This window comes from Nomascus leucogenys, chromosome 20, assembly GCF_006542625.1.
Source record: "Nomascus leucogenys isolate Asia chromosome 20, Asia_NLE_v1, whole genome shotgun sequence".
NCBI lineage: Eukaryota > Metazoa > Chordata > Mammalia > Primates > Hylobatidae > Nomascus > Nomascus leucogenys.
The window spans coordinates 16,618,468-16,644,081 of record NC_044400.1 but is presented as its reverse complement, the minus strand read 5'-3'; the positions used below and the strand labels follow the sequence as shown (position 1 = coordinate 16,644,081).

Below are 25,614 nucleotides of genomic sequence, written 5' to 3'. Positions count from 1 at the left end.
TCCCTCTACACACTGCTTTGAATGTGTCCCAGAGATTCTGGTATGTTCTGTCTTTGTTCTCGCTGGTTTCAAAGAACATCTTTATTTCTGCCTTAATTTCGTTATGTACCCAGTAGTCATTCAGGAGCAGGTTGCTCAGTTTCCATGTAGTTGTGCGGTTTTGAGTGAGTTTCTTAATCCTGAGTTCTAGTTTGATTGCACTGTGGTCTGGGAGACAGTTTGTTATAATTTCTGTTCTTTTACATTTGCTTAGGAGAGCTTCACTTCCAACTATGTGTTCAATTTTGGAATAGGTGTGGTGTGGTGCTGAAAAGAATGTATATTCTGCTGATTTGGGGTGGAGAGTTCTGTAGATGTCTATTAGGTCTGCTTGGTGCAGAGCTGGGTTCAATTCCTGGATATCCTTGTTAAGTTTCTGTCTCGTTGATCTGTCTAATGTTGACAGTGGGGTGTTAAAGTCTCCCATTATTATTGTGTGGGAGTCTAAGTTTCTTTGTAGGTCACTAAGGACTTGCTTTATGAATCTGGGCGCTCCTGTATTGGGTGCATATATATTTAGGATAGTTAGCTCTTCTTGTTGAATTGATCCCTTTACCATTAGGTAATGGCCTTGTCTCTTTTGATCTTTGTTGGTTTGAAGTCTGTTTTATCAGAGACTAGGATTGCAACCCCTGCCTTTTATTGTTTTCCATTTGCTTGGTAGATCTTCCTTCATCCCTTTATTTTGAGCCTATGTGTGTCTCTGCATGTGAGATGGGTTTCCTGAATACAGCACTCTGATGGGTCTTGAATCTTTATCCAATTTGCCAGTCTGTGTCTTTTAATTGGAGCATTACATTTAATTGGAGCATTACATTTTAATTGGAGCCCATTTACATTTAAGGTTAATATTGTTATGTGTGAATTTGATCCTGTCATTATGATGTTAGCTGGTTATTTTGCTCGTTAGTTGATGCAGTTTCTTCCTAGCCTCGATGGTCTTTACAATTTGGCATGTTTTTGCAGTGGCTGGTACCGGTTGTTCCTTTCCATGTTTAGTGCCTCCTTCGGGAGCTCTGGTAGGGCAGGCCTGGTGGTGACAAAATCTCTCAGCATTTGCTTGTCTGTAAAGGATTTTATTTCTCCTTCACTTATGAAGCTTAGTTTGGCTGGATATGAAATTCCGGGTTGAAAATTCTTTTCTTTAAGAATGTTGAATATTGGCCCCCACTCTCTTCTGGCTTGTAGAGTTTCTGCCGACAGATCCGCTGTTAGTCTGATGGGCTTCCCTTTGTGGGTAACCCGACCTTTCTCTCTGGCTGCCCTTAACATTTTTTCCTTCATTTCAACTTTGGTGAATCTGACAATGGTGTGTCTTGGAGTTGCTCTTCTCGAGGAGTATCTTTGTGGCATTCTCTGTATTTCCTGAATTTGAATGTTGGCCTGCCTTGCTAAATTGGGGAAGTTCTCCTGGATAATATCCTGCAGAGTGTTTTCCAACTTGGTTTCATTCTCCCCATCACTTTCAGGTACACCAATCAGACGTAGAGTTGGTCTTTTCACATAGTCCCATATTTGTTGGAGGCTTTGTTCATTTCTTTTTATTCTTTTTTCTCTAAACTTCTTCTTGCTTCATTTCATTCATTTCATCTTCCATTGCTGATACGCTTTCTTCCAGTTGATCCCATCGGCTACTGAGGCTTGTGCATTCGTCACGTAGTTCTCGTGCTGTGGTTTTCAGCTCCATCAGGTCCTTTAAGGGCTTGTCTGCATTGGTTATTCTAGTTAGCCATTTGTCTGATTTTTTTTCAAGGTTTTTAACTTCTTTGTCATGGGTTCGAACTTCCTCCTTTAGCTTGGAGTAGTTTGATTATCTGAAGCCTTCTTCTCTCAACTCATCAAAGTCATTCTCCGTCCAGCTTTGTTCCGTTGCTGGTGAAGAGCTGGGTTCCTTTGGAGGAGGAGAAGCGCTCTGATTTTTAGAGTTTCCGGTTTTTCTGCTCTGTTTTTCCCCATCTTTGTGGTTTTATGTACCTTTGGGTCTTTGATGAAGGTGACGTACAGATGGGTTTTTGGTGTGGATATCATTTCTGTTTGTTAGTTTTCCTTCTAACAGTCAGGACCCTCAGCGGCAGGTCTGTTGGAGTTTGCTGGAGCTCCACTCCAGACCCTGTTTGCCTGGGTATCAGCAGCAGAGGCTGTAGAACAGTGGATATTGGTGAACAGCAAATGTTGCTGCCTGATTGTTCCTCTGGAAGTTTTGTCTCGGAGGAGTAACCGGCCGTGTGAGGTGTCAGTCTGCCCCTACTGGGGGGTGCCTCCCAGTTAGGCTACTCGGGGGTCAGGGACCCACTTGAGGAGGCATTCTGCCCGTTCTCAGATCTCAAGCTGTGTGCTGGGAGAACCACTACTCTTTTCAAAGCTGTCAGACAGGGACATTTAAGTCTGCAGTGGTTACTGCTGCCTTTTGTTTGTCTGTGCCCTGCCCTCAGAGGTGGAGCCTACAGAGGCAGGCAGGCCTCCTTGAGCTGTGGTGAGTCCCCCTAGTTTGAGCTTCCCAGTCTTTGTTTACCTACTCAAGCCTCAGCAATGGCGGGCGCCCCTCCCCCAGCCTCGCTACCGCCTTACAGTTTGATCTCAGACTGCTGTGCTAGCTATGAGCGAGGATCCATGGGCGTAGGACCCTCCGAGCCAGGTGCAGGATATAATCTCCTGGTGTGCCATTTGTTAAGCCCGTTGGAAAAGCGCAGTATTAGGGTGGGAGTGACCCGATTTTCCAGGTGCTGTCTGTCACCCCTTTCTTTGAGTAGGAAAGGGAATTCCCTGACCCTTTGCGCTTCCCGGGTGAGGTGATGCCTCACTCCGCTTTGGCTCATGCACAGTGCACTGCACCCATTGTCCTTCACCCACTGTCTGGCACTCCCCAGTGAGATGAACCTGGTACCTCAATTGGAAATGCAGAAATCACCTGTCTTCTGCGTCGCTCACACTGGGAGCTGTAGACTGGAGCTGTTCCTATTCAGCCATCCTAAAAATTCTGTTTTCTTTGTCTTTATCAGATTGCATTAATTTGAAAGCCTTGTCTTCGATCTCTGAAGTTCTTTATTCTACTTGTTCAATTATATTGTACGTTTACAGTGTATTATATATTTCTCTAAGTGTTTCTTTCATTTCCAGAAGTTATGATTGTCTTTTCTTTAAGATATCTATTTCTCTAGAGACTTTTTTGTCCATATCCTGTATTGTTTTTAAAATTTATTGGCTGGGCTTGTTGGCTCACGCCTGTAATCCCAGCCCTTTGCGGAGCTGAGGTGGGTGGATAACCTGAGGTCAGGAGTTGAAGATCAGCCTGGACAACATGGTGAAACCCTATCTCTACTAAAACTAGAAAAATTAGCTGGGTGTGGTGGTGCGCACCGGTTGTCCCAGCTACTGGGGATGCTAAGCCATGATAACTGCTTGAACCCGGAAGTAGGAGGGTGCAGTGAGCCGAGATCATACCACTGCACTCCAGCCTGGGTGACAGCGTGAAACTCTGTCTCAAAAACAACAAAATATTATGTAAGTTGGTTTTTGCCTTTCTCTGATGCCTCCGTGAGTAGCTTAATAATTGACCTCTGAATTCTTTTTCTGGCACTTCAGATTTCTTCTTGGTTTTGATCCATTGCTGGTGAGCTAGTGTGATCTTCTGGGGATGTTAAAAAACCTTGCTTTGTCATATTACCAGAATTGTTTTTCTGGTTCCTTCTCATTTGGGTAGATAATGTCAGAGGAAAGATTTGGGGCTCAAGCGTTGCTGTTCATATTCTTCTGTCTCACAAGGTGATCCCTTGATGTGGTGCTTGCCCCCTTCCCCTCGAGATGGGGCTTCCTGAGAGCTGGACTGCAGTCATTGTTATTGCTCTTATGCGTCTAGCCACCCCAGTAGAGCTACTGGCCTCTGGGCTGGTACTGGGAAGTGTCTGCAAAGAGTCCTGTGATGTGATCAGTCTTCAGGTCTCTCAGCTGTGCATACCATCACCTGCTCTGGTGAAGATAGTAGGGCAGTGAAATGGACTCTGTGAGGGTCCTTGGTTGTAGTTTTGTTTAGTGCACTGGTTTTCTGGAATGCTGGTTGTGCTAGCAGTGAATTTGTCACATGGACAGACTCAGGACCTCTGGTTAGCCAGGATGTTACAGGCAGTGGAATTAGCTGTTGTTTCCTCCTTTTTTGGAGCAGCGTTGTTCTGAGTCACTGTAATGGCTTCAGTTGGCTGGCCTCCAGCCAGGAGGGGGTGCTTTCAAGAGAACATCAGCTGCAGCAGTATAGGGGGCATACAAGCTTGTCTAAAGTCCCTGGATAAGTATTCCACTTTCTCAGGCGATGGACAGGACTATATAGATTCTAAAAGATTATGTCTTTTGTCTTCTGTTACCAGGGAGGGTAGAGAAGACCATCAGGTCGCAGGGTTAGTTGTGTCTGAGCTCAGACTCTCCTTGGGCTGGGACTGCTGCATCCACTGTGGGGGCTGGGAGTGTGGTTCTCAGGCTAATGGACTTATGTTCCTAGGGAGATTATGGTTGCCTCTGCTGTGTCATACAGGTCTCCAGGGAAGTGGGGGAAAGCCTGCAGTGACAGGCCTCATCCAGCTCCCAGGCAGCCAGCAAGGCCAGTCTCACTCCCACTGTGCTCCACTAAAAGCACTGAGTTTACATCCAGGCAGCTCTTGCCCCAGGCTACAAGCCTCCCCTGCTCTGCCTACAGCTGCTTCTGTGCTGGTATCTGCACTTCCCATGCTCCTTGAGCACCATCCCCCTCCCCAGGTTTTTGCCCAGGAAAATTTGCACTCAGTCGAAATTATTAGAGTTCAGCTAGAAGTTTCCTTCTCCTTGTGGTCCTTTCCCAGTTCCACTGGAAGCCCTCCCTATCGTCATTATTTACTATTTATCATTACCATTATTTGTTTTCTTTAAGAACTATCTGAAAAAGAGACCTTGATAATCTAATAACACCACTAAGGAGATAACAAACATACTTAAAATATACTCTGTCCTCCTAAAAAGTACTTCAGAAGGCAGACTAGCATAAATGTTTATATAGCACATAAATAATATATGCCAATACCATAATTCTGTAGCATAGCACTGTACATATTAAAATTTATTAACAATATGACCTAATTTGCTGACATGACCTAATTTGAAGCCCTGTACTATCATCTTATCTGCCTATAATAGTGTGTATGTTATGAAGCAAAGAAAAGATTACAGCAGAGAAAGAAATCTTTTATCTTGAAGATCTATAAAATTAGGATAGATAGAGACCCATTTGTTTGGAAGGCTTTAGGCATAACTCTGTCTAGAGCAAAGGAAGAGGAAAGATGACCCAATATTCTCTAGGCCCAATGCTCTCTAACCACAACTAGTGAACAGTGTTAAAAAAAAGAATAGAGAAAGTATTCATTTCCTCAGTTTGACAAGAACAAGATTTCATACTTCATACATTAATGTATTTATTATGGAATTATAGCCTTTTAAAAACTAAACACCACAAATAATGAGGAATTCATTTTACTATAAGCAGTAATTAAGTATATGCCCTTAAAATAGCATATCCTATAAGTAGCTGCATATTTACACCAATCTATTTACTTGAAAACTCATTATTCTCTTTCAATTGTTCCTTCTTATTCTTATCAAAATTAAAAAAAACACATCATCAGGAGGTTTTAAATTATCTTCAAATTCCTCAACATAATTTTTCAAATGATTCATTAAAACCAAAAGTATTTCTAAAATGATGCTACAGAGTACAAAGAAAATTTCTACTATCTAACAGCTTACACCTTGTTGTGTTTGGCACAGATCATGCTTAATGGGGGTGTGGGCACAAAATATATCTCTATTTTTTTACAATTTTGATGAATGGCAGAAATATCAACCCAGTTGACCAAGCAAGAAATCTAGATTTGACCTTTTCCCTCACTTCCACATTCAGTCAATCACCAATGTCTACTGATTGCACTGCCTTAATCTATCGTGAATTATTCCTTTCCCAGTTAAGATATGATACAGCCACTACATTGGTTTAGATCACCAGCATTGTTCATCTAGATTATCAGTGAGCATCCTAAGTGGATTCTCTGCCTATTAGTTATTGCTTCCAATACATTCTCCACACAGCTAGTTATTCCTCTAAAGCCCAAATCTGATTATTTTACTCCAATCCACTGTACCTGACTGCTAAGAACCTTTAGAATAAATTACAAACTATGAACTGTGACTTTCATAATGTAGTTACAGCTCTCATTGACCTCCAGCCTAGTCTCAGTCAGAATTCCTCTTCTTTTTGAGATAGTATCTTGCTCTGTCACCCAGGCTAGAATGCAGTGGCACAGTCGTGGCTCACTGCAGCCTTGACCTTCTGGGCTCAAGTGATCCTTCCACCTCAGCCTCTCAAGTAGCTGGGAGTAGAGGCGCATGCCACCACGCCCAATTAATATGTTTAATTTTTTTTTTTTTTTTTTTGAGACAGAGTTTCACTCTTGTTGCCCAGGCTGGAGTGCAGTGGTACCATCTCAGCTCACTGCAACCTCTGCCTCCTGGCTTCAAGCAATTCTCCTGCCCCAGCTTCCCGAGTAGCTGGGATTATAGGCATGCACCACCATGCCCAGCTAATTTTTGTATTTTTAGTAGAAATGGAGTTTCACCATTTGGCCAGGTTCATCTCAAACTCCTGACCTCAAGTGATCTGCCCGCTTAGGCCTCCCAAAGTGCTGGGATTACAGGCATGAGCCACCACACCTGGCTATGCTTAATTTTTTGTAGAGGTGTGGTCTCACTATGTTGCCCAGGCTGGAGAATTCCTCCCTAGCACTGTATGCTTCAGGCATGTTGACCTACTTTTGGTTCCCTGAATATGTCTCTCCTGGTTATTCTGTGAGTTTCCACAAACTGTTTCAACTGCCTGAAATACATTCCACCAGCCCATCTCCTATCCATTTTACTCCCTCCCTCTGGCAGGCTAAATCGTTCACTCCTTGGGATGTCTTTCTGGCACCCTCAAGACTGGGCCAGGTATCTTCTCTCATGTACTTTCATAAGCATCCTGTTTTTGAAGCACTAAATACACTCTATTGTAGTTGAATATTTATTTCATGGTCTTCCCCAGTAGATTGCAAGTTCCTTGAGAGGAAGACATTCTGTTCACCATACCTCCCTAGCACCTTGCCACACAGTAGGCAATCAATAAATATGTACTGAATTAATAGGAAAACATTTAATCAAAGAAAAGAAGCACCAACACTGGTATACATACAATATAATAATCAAATTATAATCTATGGTATTTCAAGTTCATTTACAAACTGGTTTGGGAGAACTCTGAAACTCATTTTCTCACAGAATCAATATTAAATGTAGTTGATAACTAGCTACCTCCTGCAAAGCCTATTTAATCTATAATGTGGGTAAACTGTATTATTCACAGTTACTATAGACTCTACTAAATATCAGTAATATTTCTGGGGAAAATGTACTAAGAATTCCAATTTGGTCATAGCTTGAATTAATTATTTCTAGCTGTAGCTCAGGAATAGAAATACACAGTTCCAATCTCCATAGGTGGTTAAGGACCCAAGTTCTATTAGAGAGGGAATGAAAAATGACTAAAAACTCTAGGGAACTGGGGAAGCAAGGACTGGCCTTCTGCTGCCATTAATCTTTGGGAACATTAGCTAATTTAGGGACAACTACTTTTCATCTCTTTTCTTTTCCTTCAAGAATCCTAGGAATTAGATGCCAGATTCCTACTGATTGTCAACGCTTCTGACTTCAAACCAGGGTTTTTTTTGTTTGTTTGTTTTTGAGATGGAGTCTCACTCTGTCACCCAGGTTGGAGTGCAGTGGCACCATCTTAGCTCACTGCAACCTCCACCTCCTGAGTTCAAGCGATTCTCCTGCCTCAACCTCCCGAGTACCTGAGACTACAGGCACGTACCACCATGCCCAGCTAATTTTTGTATTTTTAGTAGAGACAGGGTTTCACTATGCTGGCCAGGCTGGTCTCGAACTCCTGACCTCATGATCTGCCCACCATGGCCTCCAAAAGTGCTGGGATTACAGGCAGCAGCCACTGCACCCGGCACCAACTAGGGTTTTTTAACCACAGACAAGAAATGATCTAAAAGGTTTTCATATATGTTCTTTTTCCTTAAGCAAGCATTCTGTATTCAGTATTATATACAAAGAAAGCTAAGTAAGCAAACAAGCAAAAAACAAGAGAGTTATTAACTCTAGGAAAAACAACAGTTGTCAAAGAAAAAAATTTAATTGTAACTCAACAGTGAGATGTTTAACAAAGTTGTTATACTGTAAACAATGAACACTGATCTAACAAAAAGTTATGATCAAACTGAAAATTAAGACATGGGAAAATGGAACAAGGAGAGTATATTGAAAATATTTTCTTCCAATCTATGTTTTGCATTTTCATTTTCCTAACAGTATCTTTCATACTACATATATTTTTTTTTTACCACCATGTGTTCAAGTTTTTAATCTCAATTTTTTCTTTAAAGTTTGTGCTTTTTGTATCCTATCTAAAACATTGTCCTACCCAAAAGTTGGGAATATTTTTACATATGTATGCTCCTAAGAATTTTATAATTTTAGCTCTCATATTTAATTCTATGACTCATTTCGAGTTAATTTTTATGTATGGTGTGAAATAATGTTCAAGACTTCTTTTTTTCCTTATGGATATCCAATTGTCTTAGTACCCGTTATTGAAAACTATATGTTCCCTATTGAGTTATCTTGTCTCCTTTCTTAACAGATCAACTGACAATCTATGTGAGGTTCTATTTCTGGACACTCTCTTTTCTGATTCATTAATTTAACTTCTTATTAAGTATTTATATAATATAGTGTGACTCATTCAAAATTGTTTTGGCTATAGTAAGTCCTTTGTATTGCCACATAAATTTTATATTTAGTGTGTCAATTTATACAAAAAAGACTACAAGGATTTTAATTAACAGCATTGAATATAAAAATTTACAGAGAACTGGCATCTTAACAATATTGACTCTTCTGATTCATGAACATAATGTATCTGTTGTTTATTTAAATTTGCTTTACTTATTCTAAACAATGCTTTGTAGTTTTCAGTACATATTTTTTGTTGACTTTATTCTAAATTAGTTCATGATTTTGGATGCTATTTCAAATTGTATTTTTAAAATTTCTGTTTCCAATTTTTATTGCCAGTATACAGAACTAGAAATGATTTTTATATGTTGAACATGAATTTTGTGACCTTGATAAAATCACTCTTCGATTTTCTATGTGGATAATCCTGCCTGTGAATATGGACAATTTTACTTACTGTTTTTTGATATGTACACCTTGTATTTCTTTTTCTAGCCTTAATGCACAGCTAAGACCAGAACCAGAACAATGTTAAAGGGAAGTGATGAGGAAAGGCTCTCGTCTTGTTCCTGATCTTAGAGCAAGAGCATCAGTCTTTCTGCATTAAGTATGATGTTAGATGTAAGTTCTCATAAATGCCTTTTATTGTGATAAAGAAGTTTCTTTCTATTCCTGATTTATTGACAGGTTTTGTCAGGAATGGATACTGAATTTTGTCAAATGCTTATATTGAGATAATCATATGGTTTTCAATTTTTATATTGTTCATGTGATGATTAACAGTGATTAATTCAGTGTTAAACTTTGTATTGCTGGTACACTTTTTTACATACTGGTGGATTCAATTTGCTAATATTTTGTTAAGGACTTTCATATTCATTAAGAACACTGACCTATAGTTTTCTCATTATTTTGTTTGTCTGGTCTTGGTAACAGAGTAATCCTGAAGTTATAAAATTAGTTGGGAGGTATTTCTTTCTCTTTGGTTTCCTAAGAAATTTTTAGAATTCGTTTTACTTTTTACATTAAATGTTCAATGGAATATAGCAGTGAAACCATTGAGGCCTCAAATTTTCATTATGATTTTTACTATGAATTAAATTTTTCTAGTTGATACGGGGCTATTCAGGTTTTTAATTTCTTTTTGAGTCAGCTGTGATATTTATAGAATCTATATATTCGTATAAATTTTGTTGGCTTTCTTGACATAAAGTTGTTAATGATATTCTCATTATCTTTTGAATGCCTATAGGGTCTGGAGTGAAAGTCTTTTAATTCTATTTTACTGCTGACATGGGTAAATTACTTTCTTCTCTATTTTTGTTTTAAGTTTTACAAGTTTTATTCTTTTAAAACAATCAATCTCAAGTTTCTTTTTCTTTTTTCTTCTTTTTTTTTTTTTTGAGATGGGGTCTCACTCTGTCGCCCAGGCTGGAGTGCAGTGGTGCGATCTTGGCACGCTGAAACCTCCACCTCCCCGGGTTCAAGTAATTATCCTGGCTCAGCCTCCCAAGTAGCTGGGATTACAGGTGTGTGCCACCGTGCCTGACTAATGTTTATATTTCTAGTACAGATGGGATTTCGCCATGTTTGCCAGGCCTCATATGATCCACCCGCCTCGGCCTTCCAAAGTGCTGGGATTACAGGCGTGAGCCACTGTGCCTGGCCCCTCTTCCTATTTGACATAAGGTTTGCTTTTTCTGATAAGTATAGCTATTCCTGCTCACTTTAGGTTTCTCTTTGTGTGGAACATCTTTTTCCAACTCTTTCCTTTCAGTCTATATATGTCTTTACAGATGAAGTGAATTTCTTGTAGGCAGCATATAGTTGGGTGATGTTTTTTGTTTTAAAAAAATCCATTCAGCCGGTCTGTATCTTTAAAGTGAATAATTCAATCCATTAACATTTAACGTTATGTTTTACATGTGAGGACTGCCATTTTGTTAATTGTTTTATCGTTGTTTTCTATATCATTTGTTCCTTTCTTTCTCTCTTATTTTTTATCATTGTGGTTTGGTGGCTTTCTGTAGGAGTAACATTTGAGTCCTTTCTTTTCCTCATTTGTGTATCTGCTCTACCAATGAGTTTTGTACTTTCATGTGTTTTCATGATGGTAGACACAATTATTTTTTTTCCAGGTGTAGGGCTCCTTTAAGCTTTTCTTATAGGGCTGTTCTAGTGATGATAAATTCCTTCAGTTTTTCGTTGTCTGGGAAATATTTTATTTCTCCTTTACTTTTGAAGGATAGCTTTGTTGGCTGAAAGCTTTTTTTTTTCTTCCTTTCAGCAAATTGAATATATTATCCCAGTGTCTCCTTGCCTGTAAGGTTTCTTTTGAGAAATCTGCTTTTACTCTGCTGAGCATTCCTTTATATAAGATTTGATGTTTTTCTCTCACCGCTTTTAGAATTCTCCCTTTGTCTGGACTTCTGACAACAATGTGTCTTGCAGACCTTTTCAGGTTGTATCTATCTGATAAATCTTTGAGCTTCCTGTATCTGGATGTCTAAAGCTCTTGCTAGACTTGGGAAGTTTTAAACTATTATTTAATTAAATATTTTTTCAATGCCTTTGCCCATCTCTTCTCCTTCTGGAATACCCAAATTTAAATATTTGGACACTTTATGGTATTCCATAGGCTTTCCTCATCCCTTTTTATTCTTTTTTCATCTGATTTTTTTTTTTTTTCTGAGATGGAATCTCGCTCTGTAACCTAGGCTGGAGTGCAGTGGCTCAATCTCGGCTTACTGCAAGCTCCGCCTCCTGGGTTCACACCATTCTCCTGCCTCAGCCTCCCGAGTAGCTGGGACTACAGGCACCCGCAACCACAACCAGCTAATTTTTTTTTTTTTTGTATTTTTAGTGGAGACAGGGTTTCACCATGTTAGCCAGGATGGTCTTGATCTCCTGACCTCGTGATCCACCTGTCTCGGCCTCCCAAAGTGCTGGGATTACAGGCATGAGCCACCGCACCCGGCCTTTTTTTTTTTTTTTTAAGACAGAGTCTCACTCTGTTGCCCAGGCTGGAATGCAGTGGTGCAATCTTGGCTCACTGCAACATCTGCTTCCTGGGTTCAAGCAGTTCTCCTGCCTCAGCCTCCCGAGTAGCTGGGATTATAAGCAAGCACCACTACACCTGGCTAATTTTTTGTATTTCTGGTAGAGTCAGGGTTTTGCCATGTTGGTCAGGCTGGTCTCGAACTCCTGACCTCAAGTGATCCTCCTGCCTCGGCCTCCAAAAATGCTGGCGTTACAGGCATCAGCCACTGCGCCCAGCTTACTTTTGTATTTATTAGTAGAGACAGGGTTTCACCATGTTGGCCAGACTGGTCTCTAACTCCTGGCCTCAAGTAATCCTCCCACCTCAACCTCTCAACTGCTGGCATTACAGGCGTGAGCCACTGTGCCAGCCAAATGTTTTAATTAATGAATTTTATTTTATTTTACTTTATTTTATTTATTTTTTAATTTTTGAGCCAGGGTATCACTCACTCTGTTGTCCAGGCTGGAGTGCAGTGGCATGATCATAGCTCATTGCAACTTCTGCCTCCCGGGCTCAAGTGATTCTCCCACCTCAACCTCCTGAGTAGTGGGACCACAGACGTGTACCACCACACTGAGCTAATTTTTGTATTTTCAGTAGAGATGGGTTTTTGCCTTGTTGCTCAAGCTGGTCTCGAATTCCTGGGCTCAAGCAATCTGCCTGCCTCAGCCTCTTGAAGCACTAGGATTATAGGTGTAAGCCACCACACACGGCCAGATTTTTTATGATTACATTTTATCTCCACTATTGGCTCATAGCTGATACTGTGTTTTCTATTTCTAGCATTTCCATTTTACTGTCTTACAATTTTCATACTATTTCTAAAATTCTCCATCTTTTCTTGCATGTTGTTTATCTATTCTATTTGATGCTTTAACATATTATTCATAGCTATTTTAAAGCCCTTGTCTAATAGTTCTACAATCTGGGTCATTTCTGCATCTGGCTTTATCAGTTGCTTTATCTCTTGGCAATGGTTGTTTTTTTTAAATGTCTCTTTTGTTATTTTGCAATTTCTATTGAATGCTAGGAGTTATGTGTAGAAGGACAGTACAGACTGAGGAAATGATAGTTACATCCAGAATTGAGCATGCTTCTTCCTTTGAGGTGATAGTATGGTGGGGGAGGGGAATGAGTGAATGTAGTCAGCACTGAGTTCTGTTTAGGTTCTCTTGTTACATTTACCTTTGGAGCACCATGAATCTCAAATTCCCCCAGCAACAGGATACTTCTAGCTTGTAATACTGTGTGTCAAGGGTTTTGCTAAGTGTTCCTGCCACATTCTCAGCTTTCATTAGTCCTGCACGCCTGTATTATAGAGGGTTGTCTCTCTTTCCCAGTGGTAGATTGATCTTGAAGGTTTCTCAGTGTTAAGTTCATAGTGGGGGTTGGGGGACCTTTTGAGTCTCCTGGTACCAACTCAGCGTAAGGCAATTTTTTGCTGTAGCTGAGCCTTGGGGGTGGTACTTTCTTGGTGCTCCTGTCCCACACCACTAACAAAACTATGTCTTGTAACTGCAGGTGGTGCTAAAGGGGTCTCTGCCTCTCCCCTGGCAGTAACAGATCTCTGCCTTATATCAGTGCAGGGTCCTGAGTCCAACAGGGTTTCCTGCCCACTTCCCAGGAGTAGGCAGCATTTGTCCCTATCCCACCACCAGAAGCAGTCCATCATGGACTAGGCTATGAGGTTGGAGGAGGGGGTACTCTGCCTCTTCCACAATGGCTTAAGGCTTTTGTTTAGTGTAAGAAAGGGGTATTGAAAATAGGCAGTTTTGAACTTGTGCTCCACTAATGGATATGCTCTCAGGACTCCCAGCTAGCACGTGCTAGATGCCAGTGGAAATAAAGCTTGTGAGTGACTATAAACTCCCCTGTGTCAGGACTACTTTTATTGTGAACTTTCTTTCTTTAAATTTTGTTTCTGAAAAAAATTTGTTCTTTTTTGTTTGTCTTGTCTTTTCCTTTGTTTGTTTTTTATAGAATAGAGACAAGGTCTTCCTCTGTTACCCAGCCTGATCTTGAACTCGTAAGCTGAAGGGACCCTCCCACCTCGGCTTCCCAAAGTGCTGGGATTACAGATGTAAGCCACCATACCTGGGTGAATATTCATAAAAGCCTAGTTCTTTCACTTATAGTAGTGTTAGAACGTTAGCTATTTTCTTCATATCCACTTTTATAATAACCACCTCTTCTTCCCCTTCTCTGCCAAAGGAAAAAAAGTTCACATGTTCCATCTCTTCTCTAAACAAACTAGAAAAAAAAGGAAGTTTCCTCTACATAAGAAAAGTCATCTATAAAAAACTTAGTAATAACATCATTTTTTTTTTTTTTTTTTTTTTGAGATGGAGTCTGGCTCTGTCGCCCAGGCTGGAGTGGTGCAATCTCGGCTCACTGCAAGCTCTGCCTCCCGGGTTCACGCCATTCTCCTGCCTCAGCGTCCCGTGTAGCTGGGACTACAGGCACCCGCCACCACGCCCGGCTAATTTTTTGTATTTTTTAGTAGAGACGGGATTTCACCGTGTTAGCCAGGATGGTCTTGATCTCCTGACCTCGTGATCCGCCTGCCTCGGCCTCCCAAAGTGCTGGGATTCAGGCGTGAGCCACCACACCCAGTCACAATAAAATCATATTTAATGGTGAAAGACTAAATGCCTTCCCCCTAAGATTGGCTACAAGGTAAGGCTGTTCAGTCCTATCATTTCTATCCAAAATTGTTGTACTAGTCTTCCTTCAACGTAATAGTCAAAACAAATAAATAAAAGGCATATATATTACAAGGAAGAAATAAAAATGTCTTTATGTGCAGACAAAATGATCCTGTATCTTCTAGAATTAACCAAAAATCCACAAGAACTAACAAAAGGAGTTCAGCAAGGTCACAGAATAAAAGGTTAATATATGAAAATCAATAATAATTCTATACTTAGCAACGGAAACCTGGAAATTTACATTTTAAAAAATGCCATTTACAGGAGCATAAAAGGACACAAAATACCTATGGATAAATCTAACAAAATGTATTCAAAAAACTAGAGAACATTGTGGGGATAAATTAAAAGTGAACGATACTCTTTTCAGGGACCAGAAGACCAAATATTATTCAGAAGTATATTCCTCCAAATTAGTCAACAGATCCAACACAATTCCAACAAAATTGTATACACTTAAAATGCTGATTCTAAAATTCATACAGAAAAGCAAAGGACCTACAAAAGACAAAGCAATATTGAAAAGGAATACAGTAGGGTAAACACTATATAATTTCAAGGCTTATTTATTTATTTGTTTTTTGGAGACAGAGTCTTGCTCTGTTGCCCAGGTTGGAGTGCAGTGTTGCGATCTCGGCTCACTGGAACCTCCACCTCCTGGGTTCAAGCGATTCTCCTGTCTCAGCCTCCCAAGTAGCTGGGATTACAGGTGTGCACCACCACACTCAGCTAATTTTTGTATTCTTAGTAGAGACGGGGTTTTGCCATGTTGGTCAGGCTGGTCTCAAACTCCTGACCTCAAGTGATCCACCTGCCTCGACCTCCCAAAGTGCTGGGATTACAGGCATGAGCCACTGCACCTGGCCTTCAAGACTTATTATAAAGCTACAGTAATCAAGCCATTGTAGTATAAGGCTGATGAATAGACCAATGAATGAGAATAGAATTCAGAAACAGACCTACACATACATTGCCAATTGATTTTTGATGAAGGTGCCAAGGAAATTTAAGGAGGGCAAAATAGTCTTTTGTGTTCCGATGAGTGTTGTAACAATTGAAAATCCATATGTAAAATGACAAACCAAAACAAAAATAAAAAAATCAGAACCTCTACCTTTATTTTGTAGCATATAAAAGAATGATATGCTACAAAAATAATAGTTTATAGACCTACATCTAAGTCATCTATCACTTAGCTATGGGATATGTTCTCAGAAATGCATTGTTAAGGGAATGCTGTCATTGTGAGAACATCACAGAGTGTACTTACACAAACCTATATGGTATATGTATTTTTATTTATATATATATTTTTCATATGAAAAACCAAAGGACCTAGCATCATTACCGAATACCAATTATTTCTCCTACTTGATCTGCAATGCAACGTCAAGTGCCATTTATTATGTTTCTATATATGCTCTATTATAATCTTATGAGACCAGCGTTGTATATGTGTTGTTCTGTTGACTGAAATTTGATTAAATAGCACATGGCTGATAACCTAAAGCTATGGCATTTTTAGAAGAAAATATAAGAGTATCTTTGTGAACTTAGATTAGGCAAAAATTTCTTAGGACTCAAAATACAAAAAAAAAGAAAGAAAGAAAGAAAAAAACTGATATACTAGATTGTTTCCAAATTTAAAACTTCTGTTCTCTGAAAGACAATGTTAATAAAATAGAAATCAAATCCATAGACTTGGAGGACATATTTGTAAAATACATATATATATATATTAGAGAACTTGTTTCCAAAATAAAGAGTTCTTATTACCCCATATAAATATGGACTCAATATGAACAGATACTTCACAAAAGAAAATGAATAGACAAAAGGCACCAAAAACCATGCTCAACACCATTAGTCATCAGGAAAAGAAAAATTAAAAGCACAATGAGATGGCACTACATACCGACAATAATGGCTAAAATGAAAAAGATGGCAATACCTAGTGCTGACAAAGATATCAAATGGAACTCGCATACAATGTCAGTAGAAATGCAAAATAATATAGCTACTTTGAAAAACAATTTGGCAGTTTTTTTTATCAAGTTAAATCTATACTTTTCTTATGACTCACCAGTTCTATTTCCAAGTATTTGCTCAAGGAAAATGAAAATATATGACTATACAAAGGCTTGTACGTGAATGATTATATCACTTTGACTTACAATAGTCTAAAACAGAAATATTCCAAATGTCCATTAATTGGTGAAGGAATAAAAAGAAAAACAATTTTAGGGGCCAGATGAGGTAGCTCACACCTATAATCCCAGTGCTTTGGGAGGCTGAGGCAGAAGGATCCCTAGAGCCCAGGTGTTTGAAACTGCAGTGAGCTATGATTGTGCCACTGCACTTTAGCCTGGGTGACAGGGCAAGACTCTGTCTCTCAAAAAAATTTTTTTAAAGTTTTGTTCCCATACATTGGAGGATGTAAGGAAAGCAATAAAAAGGAAAAGTAATAACATATACAACAACCTGAATCAATCTCAAAACCTTTATGCTAAGTGAAAGAAGCCAGACACAAGGCTACATGCTATTGTTCCATTTTTGTGACATTCTGGAAAGTGTAAAACTATAGTGACAGAAAGCATATCTGCGATTGCCAAGGTATAGGGATGGGTGGAGGGGAAATGCTACAAAGGTACATGAGGGAACTTTTTGGCATGACAGTAATATCTCTATTTTCATGGTACTGATGGTTACCTAACTATACACATTTGTCAAGCCTCATCCAACCATACATTTTTTTTTATTTCATTTCATTTTATTTTAGAGACAGAGTCTTGCTCTGTTGCCAATGCTGGAGTGCAGTGGCACAATCATAGCTCACTGTAGCCCAGATCTTCTGAGCTAAACGATCCTCCCTCCTCAGCCTCCCAAGTAACTAGGACTACACGCGCACTACCATGTCTGGACCAACTATACATTTTAAAAGGATAAATTTCACTTTATGTAAATATACCTCAACAATCCTCATCTTAAAAAATTATGTTACAAAGAAAATCTCAGAATCAAGAGGGGTGACACTCATCAGTACTTACAGGTTCTACCATGGTGGTAAAAACAACTACCACAAATATATGGTAAGTTTACTTGACAGTTACACTAATTTTACTAAACTCTAAAATCCTATGTTTTTCACTTTTAGACAAACAGAATGTGAGCAAAATTACCTCTGTAGGGTACTGAACATGGACTATCAAACGAAGATGACTGACAAATAAAAAAAGATTATTTGCAGTAATAATGTAGTAAAACCATGGGAATACTAATAATAAAGATGAATATAGGTCAGGCACGGTGGCTCACACCTGTAATCCCAGCAGTTTGGGAAGCCAAGGTGGGTGGATCACTTGAGGTCAGGAGTTCAAGACCAGCCTGGCCAACATGATGAACCCTGTCTCTACTAAAAGTATTAAAAAAAAATTTTCCAGGCATAGAGGTGCGTGCCTGGAATCCCAGCTACTTGGGAGGCTGAGGAAGGAGAATTGCTTGAACCCAGGAGGTGGAGGTTGCAGTGAGCTGAGATCGAGCCACTGCACACCAGCCTGGGCAAAAGAGTAAGACTCTGTCTTTAAAAAAAGAAAAAAAAAAGAAAAAGATGAATATATATATAATTTAAATGAGAAAATATAACGTATAGTATCCTCCCGCATCAAAATATACCTGTATATTGGAAAAGATAAATATATGGTTGGATACAGCATTACTGTTTACTTTGAGTATGTCTGAATTTTTCCATAAAAAAGAGTTAAACAGGCTGGGCATGTTGGCATGTGCCTGTAGTCCCAGCTACTTGGGAGACTGAGGCAGGAGAATGGCTTGAACCTGGGAGGCGGAGGCTGCAGTTAGCCGAGATCATGCCACTGCACTCCAGCCAGGGTGACAGAGTGAGGCTCCCAACTCACAAAAAAAAAAAAAAAAAAAGTTAAACGACAGCAAAGAAATTCTGCAATATATAAATAACTTGCTTAATTAAAAACAGTAAAATACATTGAATAATTTGTATGAAGACAAATACATGATGGCCCAGCAAAGAGTACCTTGGCAATAGCAGTTTGTTTAAACATGCGAGTTATCAACCCCATGACTGTCTCCATGGCACCTGAATTTGGAGTTCTCATTATTTTTTCCCACTCGTCAAAGCTGGTATTCAATTCCTATGTGGGAAAAAACAACATTGTTTATGAGTATAGCATAACGAACAGAACAAATTGATGCAATCATGAATCATGTCCTACTTTTTTTCCTTTTCTCTACAGAAAGATATAAAAAGAAAATTCCCAAAGATTCCAACATGTTCATTTAAAAACATTAATGCAGAGGTAGGTCAGTCATATTTTCAAAATTATAGAAACCAATGATAAGCTGTGGGTGAAAACAAAGCCCTTTGCTAACAGCATAAATCAAACAATTATAATTTCTTCTTTTTTTTTTGAGACAGAGTCTTGCTCTTGTTGCCCAGGCTGGAGTGCGATCGTGCAATCTTGGCTCACCGCAACCTCCGCCTCCCGGGTTCAAGCGATTCTCCTGCCTCAGCCTCCCGAGTAGCTTGGATTATAGGCATGCGCCACCACGCCCAGTTAATTTTGTATTTTTAGTAGAGACAGAGTTTCTCCATATTGGTCAGGCTGGTCTCGAACTCCTAACCTCAGGTGATCTGCCCACCTCAACCTCCCAAAGTGCTGGGACTACAGGCGTGAGCCACTGCGCCCTGGCCTGTAACTTCTTAAGAAGATACATTCTGTAAAGTGAACATAAGAAACATAAGAAAGCAGAGTAGTAAAAATGTATACGGCAGCTAAGTACTTTTGTAAAAAGATGTGGTTTGATTTAAATAAAGATGGGGAATATTAAATAAAATTAATATTAAGTACAAATATAATCATATGTTGATTCCATTTTTTCTTTCTAATATGAAAATAATAGATAAGAAAATCAGATTGTTATTTTAGAAGTAACATTGCTCAATGTTTACAAAATGCTTATAAGCTTTCAAGATAACAATGAAAAACTCTGTTAATAAAGTCATTTTCAGATCTGCAGAAATTTCAGAGAATATATAAGCACTGCATTCCCCAAAAGTAAACATGGATAAGGATTAGGTAAGGATTAGTAAACTGGTTTTCTGATATACTGAACTTCACATCTTACAACATGATCACAGAGTTTTAGAATTTCAAGAATAGGGCTGCATGAAGTTATTCTAGAAGACAGTTATTCATACTTTAAAAAGAAATTCTAGAGCAAGGAACACAATTTCCCTTGCTAATTATTGGGTTTCACACCTTCTATTTAGAATTCTTTTTTTTTTTTTTTTTTTTTTGAGATGGAGTCTCGCTCTGTCACCCAGGCTGGAGTGCAATGGCCCAGTCTCGGCTCACTGCAACCTCTGCCTCCTGGCTTCAAGCTGATTCTCACGCCTCAGCCTCCCGAGTAGCTGGGATTACGGGCACTCGCCACCACACCCAACTAATTTTTGTATTTTTAGTAGAGAAGAGTTTTCACCATGTTGGCCAGCTGGTCTCAAACTCCTGACCTCAGGTGATCTGCCCGCCTCAGCCTCCCAAAGTGCTGGTTTACAGGTATGAGCCACCACGCCTGGCCAATATTTAGAATTCTTAATACTACATCTCTGTTGCAATTGAAGTTCTTTTTTCAGCAAAAATACTTTTTTTTTTTTAAAACCACTAGGTTACCGTATCTTTTTACGTATCTGATGAATAAAACTGAATTCTTCCTGCCTTCTTGCTGAAATACAAAACCAATGTATAGGTCTATTAATTAAACCTATTTTAAGAATGCAAACCTTTCCTTCTGTGAAATATGAAATACGTACAATCTTCAATAGTATAATTCAAGATTATTTAAAGTAAGACTTTCAGTCAAGCAACGGTTCTCACCTTGACAGCTGCTGATGGAAGATCAAGTGGAATACGCTGTCTGACTTTAGGGGGTAGCTGGGTTAAAACTTCAGTCTTTAATCTTCTAATCATTATGTCACTTAATAGCTGGTGAAGTTCATTAAGATTTGATGCCCCTCTACAATCCCACTGAGGTCTTTTACCAAAATATCTGTTAAAATGAAGACAAAACATGTAGCAAAATTGAATTCTGGAGTTAAGAAAATTTATCCAATGTGTTCTTCCTTTTAATGATAAGGAGCCATGACACTGTTTTCATTGATATTTCTGAATGAATATTAGTTTCAAAAAGCTCAGCCTGAAAAACAGTAATGAATAAGATTTAACACTACTTTAAACTAGAGAAGATGTTAGTGTCTAAGCATACTGTTTACACTGAGTTAATGCAAGGCTGTGATGAACTGATGACTGTGAATTGCACTAGGTCACTGTTTGTAAATGGGGTGTTATTGGCATTTTGAGTGGGCTCACACATGGTGGTGTTTTAGCAGATCTATCCATAAAGTAGGCATGAACTGCCAGTGCATCAGCCAGTCATTATAATAACCAAAACCACCCAGAACATTTTCTGTGCCCTCTAGGAGGAGATATTATCTCCAATAGAGCTGTTAAAGCATAGCAGATTGATTACACGGTGGTCTCTTCTTCCTTTGAAATACTTCTTTCCAACCCTTTCTTGGATTGACAGCAAAGGGATAAAATAAATGAACACAAAATTACTATGAAAGAGAGAATGAGAGGAGACATCAGAGAATAAGTGCTTTGAAGAAATATTTAGAAGGCATAATGCAGATAGACAAGTGGTAACTGACTTGGCAAAAGAAAGGAAGCAATAATTTAAACTGCTTGCAAAAGACAAGTTATTCTCTAGATCTTTCAGAAAATCAGAAGCTCGAAGCACCAAGTACTGTGAATAAATGTTAAGAGAAGGGTTGAAATCTAGTGGATCAACTGAACTTACACATTAGGACAACTGATCCAATAACATATCTCTATCAATGTGACAACAAAAATACCAGCCCATAAAATTCCCAATCATCTCCTAGGAGTCCATACTACCCACTACTGAAAACAGCTGTTAGAGAATAATTAACAAATAAAAAATTCCTGTTAGGTTGGATTATGATTACTAATATTAATAACTTAAGTATCTATCCATTTTACTGGATAAAAAATACTGGGTGTATTTTAGCATAAATAGGTGTCAATTTGAGAAATGTGGAACTTGTTCACATTAGCGTCATAAAAAATAAATATTAAACATAAACAGTACACACAATATTAAAAAGATATACTTGTAGTTGGGCACGGTGGCTCATGCCTGTAATCCCAGCACCTTGGGAGGTCAAGGCGAGCAGATCACAAGGTGAAGAGATCGAGACCATCCTGGCCAACATAGTGAGACCCTGTCTCTACTAAAAATACAAAATTTAGCCAGGCGTGGTGGTGTGCACCTGTAGTCTCAGCTACTCAGGAGGCTGAGGCAGGAGAATCGCTTGAACTCGGGAAGCAGAGGTTGCAGTGAGCCGAGATCGTGCCACTGCACTCTAGCCTGGCGAGAAAGCAAGATTCCGTCTCAAAAAAAAAAAAAAAAGATATACTTGCATGTAGAGTCAATTACATAACTATAGTGAAGGAACGGAATCTACTGTATGATAAAATTATACACATACCATTTAGTTGTTATCAATAAGAAATTTACTTGTTTAAAAAAATCTAAGTGCTGTCACTATATAAAAATTTTTAAGATTTACTTATAATCGTTATAAATTGCTGAAACTTGTTTATTAAAATATTTTGACTTCCTCTAATGCATTATGTCCCCATATTTATATTAAAAATTCACACACTAATAAAAATGGGAAAATACTTGCCAACACCTATTCTGCACCTATTTTTCCATTCATACACTTAGGTATATTTTGATCACATGGTCACGAAAAAAATCTAACATTCAGAACTACCAATATTGGGAAGAAGTTGGTAGGTGGTGGTTTTTGTTTTGTTTTGTTGAAAAGGCAGTGTTTGCCATTAAAATGGATTCTTAAGCACACTCTCCACTTACATGAGACATTGTACAGGTGTGCAGTATGCTAGCTGGAGGTCTTTTGGTATGACTGCTACATGCTGGCAAAGACAACATACAAGTGTCTTCAAACAGGCTAACCACATAGGCCACACTTGCCTCCTGCAGAGTACCAACAGTTGTATTCCCAAAATGCAGATCTGTTTTGAAGTCTGAGCAATCTATTTTCAGTGTGTCATAGTGCCAGGACCTGGTCTGTAACAGTGAGGTTTCCTCACTGCTCCAGGGGAGGGTACACTATTGAGAGAAGTTTCAGCTAGTTGCCTCCTGGGTCTTATGCCACTAGTTGATCCTAAGTGCCACATGCCTGGTATGAACCATGGTTCAGAGGAATTATTTGTTACCCACTCTCCCCACCCACATCTCTTTCATCTAGAGCTTGGAATGCTAGTGGTGGCATTTGTTCTAAAGAGTGGTGACAATACCACATTTGCAAAAACCCCAGCCTCATGTTTGGGGTGCAAAGGGGAAATAAGAGGGATTAGGGAGGACTAGAAGAGGTGCCACCTGTAAACACTCAGTCTCTTTAAATTTGCTGAATTTGAAGAATTTGCCCAATATCTCATGGATGGTAATAGTGGTGCTGGGATTTGAACTTGGGCAGTCTGACTCCAAAGTCTTGCTTTACTAAAAGCCAACTTTTACCTAATAATATAAAAATTATATTAAATATATTTCTTGGGATTATTTTCCTATGCTATTTACACCCTAGTTTGTGTGTGTGTGTGTGTGTGTGTGTGTGTGTGTGTGTGTGTGTGTGTGTGTGTATTGGGGGCAGCTACACAAAAGCAGGAGATTCTGGGACTAGGAAACATTCCTAACTTTAGGTTTTGGCCTTTATTTTTCTTAATTCTCAATTCCTACATATATAAAACAGGAAGATCCACTGTTTGGGGGATGGTTGAATAAAATGTGGGGCATGCCAACTATGGACTATTAACCAACTATTCATAAGAATCATTTAGATCTTTATGTAAGGGGTAAGATGAATGTCAAAGATAAAAATGGAAGTCTCAGAGTAATATGTTTAGTATGAAGGATTATGTATGTGTGTAGATGTGTGTACATATGTATGTCTGTATAATAATGGAAACAGTTCCAGAAGAATAAACATCAAGATATGATACATTGCTTACCTTCGGGGTCATAGAGACTGAAAAGGTTACGTGAAAAACTGGGGTTTTGTTACCCCATTTTGTTTTCATTTTGTCTATCTGAAAGTTTACAATAAGCAAATAATGCTTTTGTAATTAAAATTGAATGAAGTAAAAAGAATCTTAAAAAAAAAAATACCTTCAATAGCTCCCACTTCATAGCATTGGTCTCCAAAGTGTGGGGATGGGTAGACTCCAGAGGCATTCAAGTCAACCCACTGAGGGGCAGAAGGAACTTTCTCTACATATTGTATTCTTATCTCAGCTTTCTAAATTAGCTTCTCTTTCATGTACGTTTTAAAATATACATAATGCTTAGAATAGTAACATGAATATAATTCATGCATTGGCAGTAATGCTAAAAAACAATGCTTTAAAATGGGGTGTATACAGAGTTGAGAAGACTGGCAAGTGCCTAGCAGGCATGGGCACAACTTGACTGACAGAATTGGCCAGTAAAGATACAATGAGCCCTTTATAGAGTTACACACTTTTGTTACTTAAACAGAATTACGAATAAAAAGTGAAGTACAAATATGAGTCTATAATGAAAAAAACACAAGTTACACAAAACAAAAAATTTATAAATGCTTACAGATGTTCCTAAATCCAGAAAAATAACACTCTTTGATTAACCACTTATCACATCTATAATGTTTTTTCAACATTGTCCACTGCTTACACTTTGACTGCCTCTTCAGGTGACAATAACTTTGTAATATTTGAGAAATAGGATACTTCAGTCTTTACTCAAGCATGGATGATCGAATTTTGTTGTTTATTAATGATAATTTTTTAAAGTTTATTTCAAGTTTATAACTTACTGTCATACTCTGTGTGTGTACATGTATTTCTAATTATAATTGAATTTGAAAAAAATCTCTATCAAATTTCTGTCAAATATAAGCTATAAGAATTGAAAGAATTATTCGCAGATTATCCTCTGGCTCTCTACATTTCAACCTTGCTTCTCTTCCAGTACTCACATGTTCCCAGCATCTGGCACCATAAGAAACGTACGCACTCCAATATGTCCACTTACCCATTACCAGGATTATTTCTGGAAGCCATTCCTATACTAGGTTGGCTAGCAATAACCTAACTAAATACATAAATATAACCCACTAAATCCAAACCAAACATACCGCTAATATAATTTCTTCTTAGCCTGATCCCAACAACACTTGGTGATAACTCCACCATCACAAAACACAAGGAAAAATATGAGAAGAGGAAGTTGTGCTGAAAAGAGATCTTTTAATATATTAAAAGTTTCTACTTCTATAAATTTGACAGGGACATATGATACTGTGAAAAATGCCAAAACTCTCTCCTACGGTCTTGAAATGGCCTAAAAAGTGAGTGATTCTTTTTTTTTTCCCCCCCAAGAGATGGGTTCTCACTATGTTGCCCAGGCTAGAATACAGTGGCCATTCACAGGCACAACCATAGTGCACTGCAGCCTCGATCTCCTGGGCTCAAGTGATTATCCTGCTTCAGTGACCTGAGGAGCTGGGACTACAGGCACATGCCACCAGGCCCAGCTAAAAGTGAAAGATTCTGAAGATTAAGGTCCATAGTTTCATGGGAAGGAAAGAAAATTATAAAACAAATTTGTAAATGCATTATCAAAGAGGTAAAGTGCATAAAACAAAGAGAAAAGGTGTAAATGAATAAGAAAAATATTTTTACGGACAAAGTATAAGCAGTATGCTTTGGAGGTAGGTTTAAAACAAAAGGATACTTAATTCCTAACAAACTAAAATTAGCAACAACCAAAAAATTGTAAATCTCTCTAAAGACA

General features: G+C 38.7%; 1 protein-coding gene across 1 annotated transcript in view; it reads right to left on the bottom strand.

Moving 5' to 3' along the window:
* ZRANB3 (zinc finger RANBP2-type containing 3) overlaps positions 1–25,614 on the bottom strand; it is a 298,807-nt gene that overhangs the window by 93,744 nt on the left and 179,449 nt on the right. The window contains exons 7-8 of the mRNA XM_030801279.1: positions 20,550–20,721; positions 18,690–18,806 (exon numbers count right to left, since the gene is read on the bottom strand). Coding sequence (XP_030657139.1) covers positions 18,690–18,806; positions 20,550–20,721 — 289 coding nt within the window. The remainder of the gene's footprint in view (positions 1–18,689; positions 18,807–20,549; positions 20,722–25,614) is intronic.